Consider the following 10,732-nt stretch of genomic DNA (forward strand, 5'->3'; position numbering starts at 1 on the left):
TTATTTTTATCCTTGGTTAGTTTTATGTGCTACTAAAAATATGCTAAGTAATGGTAGCCGAGTAGCAGACCCCGGTCCAGGCCCAGTCCCAGTCCCAGTCTTAGTCTCAGTCTCAGTTATAACAGTCGCAGTACAGAACGGGGCTGTTTCCGCTTCCGCTTCTATGGCTGCTGTGTTGCACTCGATGCAGCAGCTGGTGGCACGTGTATGAATAAGTGGACTAGCTGGCTTGATAACAGCTACAATTTATTGGCAATTGAGAGTCAGGCAAGTGGTGTAAAAAAAAGGCCAGAGCTAGAGTGTTGCTTGTGGCTTGGCTGGGTTAATAGAATTGCAGCCGGAACAAAGGATTTAAGCAGCAAACAGAACAACGAAGAATGAAGTTCAAGCTCAAGTAAAAAGCAACTGCAAAAGTCTTTCAGCGCGTTGAATTTGTATTTATGATGACATTAAATTGCCGCCAAAATAGGAAAAGGACAAAACAAAGGGGGCTAACCAGGCCAAGATAAATAGCAAAACAAAAACCACTCAAAGCCGCGTAAATTGAGGCGCCACCCGTTACCCCTTCAGCCCCGCAGCAGTCTACAAAAAAAAACTTTTGTCCATTTTAGTTTTTGCGGTCAGCAGCGGGCCCAAATGGAACAAGACAGGAGCAAGCAGGACACAAAACGCAGCACAGAGCGGGACAGCAACACACTTAGTGGCAAGTTGCTTTTCTCATTTCTTGCTCGCGACTCGCTTCCTCCTCTTCCTATTCTTATTCAGCATGTTTACTATTTTATTTTATTGCGACGCGTCGAGAAGAAAAGATACAAAAATAACAGAACCAAAAAGCAAAAAAATAAAAAAAACTTAGCGTTAAATTACTGCGAGCTCTCGAGGGCATAAAACCGAAAATGGAAATTTATGTCCCAATTGCATTTCGCATGCCTTGTCGAGGGCACCACGCCCCAAAGTGGGTACCCAGCCAGATTATTGGTCTTTTTTTTTTTTGGCAGGCACCCCTTAAAGGTTTGCTAATTATATTAAATTTGCATTAAAATTGTAAATTTCATGCATCGATTAACACTCTGCTTCAAATTCTATTGCGGTTCTCCCTGTGGCCTGACAGCTCATTAAAACGTAATTTGATATCTTATTGACTTTTGACCCGTGCGGGGGCTGACAGCACTGCAGCTATTCGCTTAAAAACGCCTTAAGCGAAATGCCAACGCGAAGCAACAGTAAAGCGACCCATTTATCATTTCCTGTCGCACTTCTAAGCCGCAGTCGCGACAAACACCCCGTCACGCCCCCGCCCGCGCCCACGCCCACGACACGCCTGATAGCCCGGCGTACTCGCTGTCCGGCATTATTTAATGCTGGCTTCAAGCTCTGGCATCGTACAGGCAATTCTCATAAAAGGTAAGCTGCCCACAGAGAGCAGATCAAAGAAAATCGAAACAGAGTCTCTCAACTGATTTATAAGTTGAAAGACAATTTTGCCAGCAAATTGATTGCCGCTGGGAAATCGACGCTAGCTGATTAAAATATGTAAATGTAAAATAAAAATCAAATGCACAAATACTAAAGATAAGAATTCTGTTGAACCGGAGGCAGTTACTAAAATAACGATGCAAATTATGAGAAATCGAAATCGAAGCCGAAACCGAACCGGGGGAACATCCACTCAATGGCCTATTTGGTCAACAACTGCCCAATTCTGATTCCAATTCCAATTGCTGTCTTCCGCCTATCTGTGGCAACCCATCTTGGGGCTATCCCTGATTGTCAGCTGTGATTTCCAGACCAAACTTAGTCCCCTTTAAAGCCCATCCCTGCTCCCACACTCTGTGAGAGTCTAAGACCCGTAAACAGTTGGAAGACGTTACTAACAAGTCTAAGCCGCTTGCCACGAGGCAGCTACAAATAACACACAGTGAATGGAACAGAAGGGGGAGCCACAATAAAAAGCCAGTTATGGAGTTGCTTTCAAGACAGGGGATGAAGTTGGGGGATTGGTTGGAGGACTGTTGCTGAAAGGGAAGCGATTGCAATTGCGATTGAATTCAAATTCCGCTATTGCACTTCAAAGTCGAGTTGAAACCGAGACGAGTGAAAACCTGAAGCTGGTTCCAAGTGAGTTGCTCGTCTTCATCTCCATCCTCATCCTCGTCTTCCATCTTAAACTCAAACTCGTCCTCCTCCCCAATCTCAAGTTGCTTCACATTGCACATTGCCTTCGTCAGTTCTCATCGGTTTATCCTGTTAAGCTCGTTTGCCACGGCGCTAGTCGAGTGGAGTTATCCATTCAGCGCCCTCCTTGAGTTTGTTTTGCCAACTGTGGGGCGTGGCAGGGGCGGGGGTAGGTGTTGGGGCAGAGGCAGGGGCATGTGGATGAGGTAGTTGAAGCTTGAAGGCCATTCCTCGATTCCTCGATGCGAATGTGGTGCTGGTGGAAGCTTCTCTTTGTTGTCGCCTTAAATATTTTATTGATGTCATTTCGACAATGGTCCAATGTTCACTTGGCTGCTCTGTTCGGTGCACTCCTTGAATGTTGAATGTTTTATTGCTGGCTTGTTGATATTTTTATCATCCTCCTTACACAGCTCTTTATCCTGCTTATGGCTGCTTACAGCACTTTAAATGTTGTTCTTCAATTGTTGTTGTGGTTTAAAAGCTCAAATCAAATCAAATTTGATGCGCCTCATTTGTGGCAATTACTTGAGGCGAGTACTTTGTAGAGGGCGGTTAGAGATATGGTCATGATATTCATAATTCTGAGGCTTAGTTACAAGAGTTACCCGAGTTGACCAACATAAACATTTATCTATTCAATTGCATAAAGTTTTACAAGTTATTTCTTGGCCTCGTTCCCAGATGGTGTGTTCCTTTGTGCGCCGATAAATTGAACAATTTTCCATTTATGCGAAATGCACTTACAACTTTCTAGACCCACACACACACACACACACTCACATGCAGGACTGCTTTTGTTCAGGACACTACTTGGCTGTTGTTCGCATCCTTTAATAAACTGCTCGCATAAGGAATTTGGTGCAGATAAAAAGTATGGCAAACATGTTCCGCCCAAAACTTTGCCACACACGAACACATGGAATTTTTTGTGGCATGCCTCATTTAGCATTCCCTTAAGACTCTTGTTAGGCATGAACAAAGAAATTTTGTTTATTTTGATCAATAGTTTTTTTGTTTTCGCACGGAGGATAAAACTATGAAACTGTTTTTGATATTGGCCAGCAATTTGTCGCACAAATATGCAAAACTTTGAAAATGCCAACTATGGCAACTATATATTGCTTGCTACATGCCACATAGGACTATATATAGTGTGCTTCTTTAATTGAATATGTGAGCTTATTATTATTAAGGGCTAATCTGAGATTTAAATTATAATTGTTATTTAATCCTAACAGAAATGATCTTAATAGCTTCAGCTAACATCTCAGCATTAATATCAACCAATAACAAATATTATGTTTTAAATCGAAAGGCAGAACCCTTAACAGAAATTATACAAATATAAATTAAGCTACTTACAAATTTAAATATTTGTAGATACTCATCAGAAAGGAAGATTTTATTGAGTTGAAAGCAAACCCTTCTAAACAATAAACTCAGCACAAAAACTTATTTATTTCCTTTTTCCTAAGCAACCTTTATATTATATATAAAATATGAAATACAACATTAATAATGTACTTCAGCGATATTTTTCTTTACTACTTACTACTCTATCTTTGAAGGAGGTTCTTTATAATCTATTAAGTTTGGAAATTTTAATTATACCGTCGATATCAGAGTATAAAAATATCAAGTACAATTCAAGGCTGTACGTATCTTTAATAATTTAATTAAATCAGAAACACATGTGGCTATTTTCTGTTTCTGTTGAACCTCTTTAAATGGTATTGCTTTAAGAGGCGGCCCCGCTGCTCACTTTCGATAATCGAAAGCTATTATGCCCACATAAGTCTGTCGCCCCCCAATTTTTGGTCTTGTTGTTGCCGAGGTTTTTATGCAAATATTTACATATGCGCGACGACACACTTTTCACGCCCAATGTCCTTGGGGGCGGGCGGTGAGGTTTGAGGACACCCCGAAGGCGGCTATATTTATTTTTCGACTGTTTGCCAACGCTGGGTGGATTCTGGTTACTGTCTTGTTGTCCTGCTGCCTCCTGCCTCGTGCCTCCTGCCTCGTGCCTGCTTCCTGGCTGCCTTCCTGCTTTGTGCCTGCCAGTCTGTCTGTCTCGTATTTTATTGTTATTTTTGCTATTAAATTGCGTCGGCTTATCGCACGTTTAAATAGCAACAGCAACAATAACAACAATGATGATGTGCCACGCCCCCACCCGAAGCAGCCGTTTGAATTGTAACTTTTAACTCCATTTATTGTAAATTGTTGTCGCTCGCTTTGCCGCAGGCGTCGCGTTGCGTGTGTGGGCGTGGCATCTATCATTACAGATAAGACACCAAAAAAAAAAAAAACACAAGACAAGAAAAGAAAAGAAAAGAAAAAGAAAATCGCGCGTGTTCTCCTTGTCTTTAAAATTTCCAGTTGCCCCTCAGTCGATAGCCCCCACGAAGAGAATTCGCTGGCGGCACGTTCTTTATTTCTGGTTCAGCGTAGATGACGTTGATATGTTGACTCTGCCGTCCTGTCGTCCTGTCGTTTATCTTTTATTCTGGGAAATGAATATGCCAGCACCAGTTTGTAAAATATGAAATTGCTTCGAATTTTAGTTTGAATACGTGCATTCTATTGAATATTATTGGTATCAGTCAGAAAATATTAATAGCTATTTTAAAATCTGAAATAATAAATAATAATTGTAAAATTACAATTTTTAAATTAATTTAAATGTTAATTAAAATTATATTGAAGATAATAATACGCATTGCACATTTTTAAGCTTAAGAACCTTCTCTTTCAAGTCTTTCTTTTATAGCATTTCAATAGGTTGATCAATATTCTCAATATAAATGTTACTGAAAATCCAACCGACTTAGAAGTTACTTATAGAAGATATGTTTTTTTGTCTTTGTCTTTTTAGATATCAATCTTCTTTATCTACTGCTTAAATACATTCAGCTTGGTTGCTATTTTAATTTCATGAAATATTTTCTTCTTCTTTGTATTATATTGATTCAGTCCTTTATTCTTTTGATTATAGCATTATAGATAATTTGCGGTAATATATGTATTTATTATTATTTATTGTACACATAAATCGCGTATGTAACTTGTTCTTTGGAGGTGATGTTAATCGAAATACTTTAATTATGAAGAATGGATGTAAGTCTTGTTTACTGTTTATGGTTTAATTGTTAGATTTAAAAGCTGCCTTAACAGATACTATTAAAACCGCTGAGAGTATTTTTTTTGCAAATAGATATATGTTATTTATTATATTTATTGAATTAAAATGGATATACATTTATATGTTTGTGCTTATTGATAATGAGTTGGCTGCAACTGAGTGTATCGATGCTGCTCAGATATCGATACTTAACTTTGACCGCTTCTTGTTCGTTTATGCCCCATAAGAAATCCCATTAGCATATATTAATATATAATTCATATTACGACAATTACAACACCTCAATTAGTGTGATTAAATTTATTACACTTTTATTAATTCATGAAAAACGAATAAAAAGATTTCTTTGCATTTAAAATGTTTACAAATATAAATCGACAATGTATCATATAAATCTCAATTTGATTTATTTATTCGTTTTATACTGTTTCTTCGTTACTCTACACGGATACACTTATAATCTGTTTACATTTTTATTTACACTTGTCGAATCCATCAATTAATTATGACAGCGACTTCCCTGTAATCCATTTATTTTTCTGTTTATTTTCTGAATATCAGATGAAAATAGTAATCAACAAACAAGCAACTTTAAACATTTCTTTCGTATGTATTTTGTGTGATCCTTCGTAGATATAAAATAAGCTCATCGAGTTTGGTTGGTTGAAGGGAGCGGGTTTCATGAGTAGAATAATAGTTTACAATTGTTAGGTCAAGAGGCATAAGCAAGTTGTTTACTTCTTTGCGAGTCACCTGGCAACCGCTAAAGACAATATTTATAATAAAAAGCAAGGATACAAATGAAAGTGGCCGAGAACAAAAACGCAAACAAAATGAATGGGCTGCCTCGCAACTCTATCACTCTATGCTACACAGACCTGAACTAACTCAACTCAACTCGAGTCTGTCTGTCGACTTCTTGACTGACTTTGACAGCCCGTCGAGGCTTTTCAAATTGAATCAACATAATTTTCTTTGCCAGAGTTGTCGTCGTCTTCTTTTTGTGCATATACAAGTGACCGTGTAGGGTGGCAGCGGAGGGAGGGGGCGTAGAGATACGCTCGTCATGGCCGCACTTGGCAAGCCACTTAATTACAAAATAATAAAGATTCTTGTGGCAGACACTGACGCCTTCATTAACACAATTCTGGTGATGGGCCTACAACCCCAGTGTTGCCAACCCCGAAAACTTATTCTAATTTTCTGCGTTCTCCACAATGACCTGGTTACTTGTGTTGCCGCACACCCACACCCCCTTCACCATCCCCTTCCACGTCCCACGACACGATGTTAATTTCAATTTGTAAAGTCGTCAACGTTGTCGGCATGGAAGTGGGTGAGGCGGGCAGCTCGACGGTGTTGGGGCCTCTGGGATCCATGCAGGTGTGGGCGTGGTCGCAGCAGTGGCTCGTGTCCGGTTTGCCGATTTGATTATTAATTGAAATTATGCTTGTCGGGGCAACGCGCATTGAATTTCGGACAGTTTTGGCAGCCAGCCACTAATTTGCCAAACCCCAAATCGCAGCAATGGTGTCAATTAATTTGGGCCACTTTGGGCCACTGGGAGGCAACTATTGAGGTTGCCACAGCTTTGCTAAACTAAATTTTGTTTGCCGGATTTTTAATGTTTTTTTTTTTCATTTGCAGTCTGCCATTTGTAAGCAGCATAAACAGATTATGGCTGATAATTGTAATGAATGGCAAGCAAGTGTTAAATTTCTCAAGGACATTTAATGGATTTTGATTGCGAGACATTTGTTTTGCATATTTTGTATATTTTTGACGCTGCTAAAAGAAGATTCGATTAAAATGTTCGATTATCTTTATACTAAAATATATTTGACATTAAGTTTGACATAACTCTTAATATCTCTATAATCTTTTCATCCAACAAATTTTTGTATTATCAATATTTATAGTCTACTTTCTGTTTTATTCATATTTATAATAATATGAATAGTAATAACTGTTAGTTAATATAAATATTATGCTTCAAAATATAATACTTTTACTTCCCTAATTTCACTTCAATTGTTTAAAAAACCTTACTTTGATGAAAATTAAACAAACATAGATGGAACGACAATCTTTGGCACACAGAGGATTACAGAGTAAATCCTATGAGTAAACTATGAGAGCTATAAACCTTATCGGTGATCGGTGTTGTACCCCACTTTAGATTTTATTTGGCTGTAAGTAGCTATGCTGGTTATAAGAAATAATATATGGAGAGATGAATGAAATAAAGAAGACGACTCCGTTGGGCAAGGGTTCCATGATGAAGCTCCTCTTGGGCAATGGCCAGAAGAATCAAGTGGTCCACGAGCTGTCACAGGATGTGTATATAACGTTGAGCGGCACTTTAAAATGACGAGGGTGGTTTCAAAGAGATGAATAATCTGGCATTTGCTGCATAAAGGAGCTGGTTGAGCAGCAGCTGATCACCAATCTATGCAGAGTCAGGAATCTGTTATTGGTGATGAGTTACCAATAATAAATTCAAATAACAATGCTAAGTTAAAAGAACTTTCATTTTTTTAATTACAAAATTATATTTAATGACGTTGGCTTAACAAAAATTATACAAAAATCAAAATGCAATTATAATTTACAACTTAATTGGATTAACAGTTTTAAGTAACGAGTGAAAGAAAATATAATAATTAAATTATTCACTTGTAGAGTTTGAATGAGCTCAATCGCGAAAGAAATGCAAATTATTTACAGTTGTTTTTCAATCATTATATATTGATGGAGAAGAGATCCGCATCCCCTGCACAAAATATAAAATATTCAAAATCTTAACTCTTGTGCAAACTGGCTGCATATTAATAAAATACTTTCCATTCAACTCGTCCAAATTGATGATATTATTTTATTTCTTTAGAATAAACATGGCAACATTTTGCAGCATTTCACCAAAGTCGACACTTTGCGGAAGGATGCATATTATCGTCATCGGGGCGGCAACCGTGTGCCTCGGCAAAGGCTGGTAAGTTGATCAGCATTTGATAGACACGGATATCATCGGAATCGTGTTCTTCATCATCATTTAGCGGTTCCTTGTTGCAAAAGTATTGCATGGAGTTGAGGAAGAAGAGCTGCTTCAGAGACAGGCTCGTGAAACTGGGCTGGGACTGGTTGAATCTTGAGCCAGGGCCAAAATAAGCGTCATATGCCAGACGAATGCCAGCAATGTCCGCCTCACGTTCATCCATTCCCACTGTTTCATATTGATTGAGACAGCTTATTCCCGCCTCATGCAGCCGTAGGCTTGTGATCTTATGAATCTGCGCATTGTAGTTCCCGTCTCTATCGTAGTCCAGTCCAGATGAGTCGAAGCCGTGCATCAGCTCGTGGCTGAGGTGGCCCAGCAAGGTAGTCTTGAATATATCGTGTGCGTCTGGCTGGAAAAAAGGCTCCTCGAGTACACCAAAGGGCATAACGATGGTATTCTGATCTCTAATATAAAACGGTGTCGAAATCATGGACATGTTTGGGTCCGGTAAGAAGAAATCATGCGGCTTATCCAGCTGCTCGAACAGGCGACGAGTGTCGAACTCCAACAAACGCAAGAGATTCTTGGCATAGTCACGATCCTCAAGCAGCTGCAAGTCTTCATAGAAACTCGACACAATGCTGGAATGATTTGTATGCATCGGCATACTGCCAAAGCTGAGTTTCATCATCTTCATCTTGTCCCGCAGCAATTTCAGTTGATTACTCTTCAGACCCAGATGATTAAACTTCAACATCTTGTAGAACTGCTGGCGCAGCACCTCCAACAGCTCCGAAACATCCCTTTGAAGCTTTCGCAATTTGTCCGGGCCAATAAATCGCTGCTCATAAATTAGATTTGTCGCTAGTAACATGTGGCGTCTCAATTCCTGAACGCAATCAATGGGCTCTCTGCTATCCATGGTCGCCTCCTCCAGATACGAGACAAAGCGCAACATAATGTAGCTGGCTAATACCTCGGCATTCCACCTGGCGAGCGTCCGGTTTAGCTGCTTTAAATATGCCACATTCTGAACTTGCAGCACAAAGTCAGCGGACACGGTGCGATTCAGCAAGATTTCAAAATATTTTCGCCAATCTCCGCCAGTTTGCTGCTCCAGCTCGTGCACTGTTATCTCCCCAACCGTTTCACTCGATTGTGAATTCAAAACCAATTTACGCACACCTTGCTCCAGCATGGTGACCTGCCTAGCGAGAGAGTAAGTCTCTCTATCGTTAACGCCCAGCACGAGAAGCTTCTGGCTGAGGACATGAAGATCAGTCGGTAGCTGTGTTGATTCTGTCTTGAGTTTGGGCTTCTCAATGACAACAAGGTATTTGCTGTTGTTTTCTGTTTGCAGATCCAGGTCGAAGAGCACATTCGCCAGCCCGTAGCGTCTGAGGCGAGCCAATGTTTCCATCCACTGGAATTTGCTGCTATCCCAGTCTTCCCATCGGCGCTTGAACTGCGGCCAGAGTATTTGCTCATTTGGTGGCACCAGCTCCAGATAACCTTTGCTCGCACGTGTCGAATTCGCTGCCTGCCGACATGTCTGATAGAAGCTTAACATTTTGGCTTCCACATTACTTCTCTGCTGCTTCTGCTGCAGCTCAGCCATAAGCTTTACCAGATTCCCATTAACCTTTTGATCAATTAGTCCCAAAGGGTCCACAAAGTCATCGTTCTCATGCACTTCAGTCCACTTACCACATGCGTATCTGTAGTAATCATCGCACTCAGAGACACTCTCGTCCACATAGCTAAGTATCTCATTCAGTAGCAGTGTATTGGCATTATTTTCCTGGCTACTCGCTGACAAAATACTCAACAATATTAATATCAGTCGAAAAGTGCGACAAGTTGCTGTTGCTGTCGACATTGTCTTTACCAAACTGTTCTCGGAGCACGGCTGTGTTTTTGATTTTAGCATCAGAGTTGAGCATCTTGCTTATATTCTCAGAGAGATAAGCAGCAAGTAAAAACAAATTAAATCTCATATAGCTAGTAGAAGTGTGATCTTCTCTCATTCATAAAAAATTATCAATGTGATTTTTCAATAATCAAAACAATTAAGAGAACTCTTGCTTCCATTGCTGAGTAATATATTCATAAATTAATTATATTTAATTGTATGTATAATTTAACAAGAGTGTACAGTAATTGAAAAGTTCAAATTCTGATCAATAAATTATTAGTATTAAATACAATTTTAAGCTCATTAAACTCTTAAAAATAAATATTTTGTTATTCTATTAAAAATTTAAAAATATTTTTATGTAAATTGGATTGGATTTCTCATTCTAATTGGCTGTGTGAAATTAATGAAAAATTATAGAAAAGAAGCCAAGACTATAACAATTACTATTCTTGTTTTTAGAAAACGTATCAAGGAGCTTAGAAAACAATAGTCA

The 10,732-nt window shown here is 39.2% G+C and overlaps 1 protein-coding gene across 1 annotated transcript; it reads right to left on the reverse strand.

Moving 5' to 3' along the window:
* Window positions 1–7,861: 7,861 nt before the first annotated feature.
* On the reverse strand, window positions 7,862–10,209 carry LOC6570697 (membrane metallo-endopeptidase-like 1). The gene has a single exon (XM_001996876.3). It carries the CDS (start codon window positions 10,198–10,200, stop codon window positions 8,239–8,241), a length of 1,962 nt encoding a protein of 653 aa, XP_001996912.2. The 5' UTR covers window positions 10,201–10,209; the 3' UTR covers window positions 7,862–8,238.
* Window positions 10,210–10,732: the final 523 nt, after the last annotated feature.

This window comes from Drosophila grimshawi, unplaced genomic scaffold (genome assembly GCF_018153295.1).
Source record: "Drosophila grimshawi isolate 15287-2541.00 unplaced genomic scaffold, ASM1815329v1 contig_1377, whole genome shotgun sequence".
Classification (NCBI taxonomy): Eukaryota; Metazoa; Arthropoda; class Insecta; order Diptera; family Drosophilidae; genus Drosophila; species Drosophila grimshawi.

Coding starts and splice junctions, on each gene's coding strand:
- LOC6570697 (XM_001996876.3), bottom strand. CDS start 10,200: ATGTCGACAGCAACAGCAACTTGTCGCACTTTTCGACTGATATTAATA.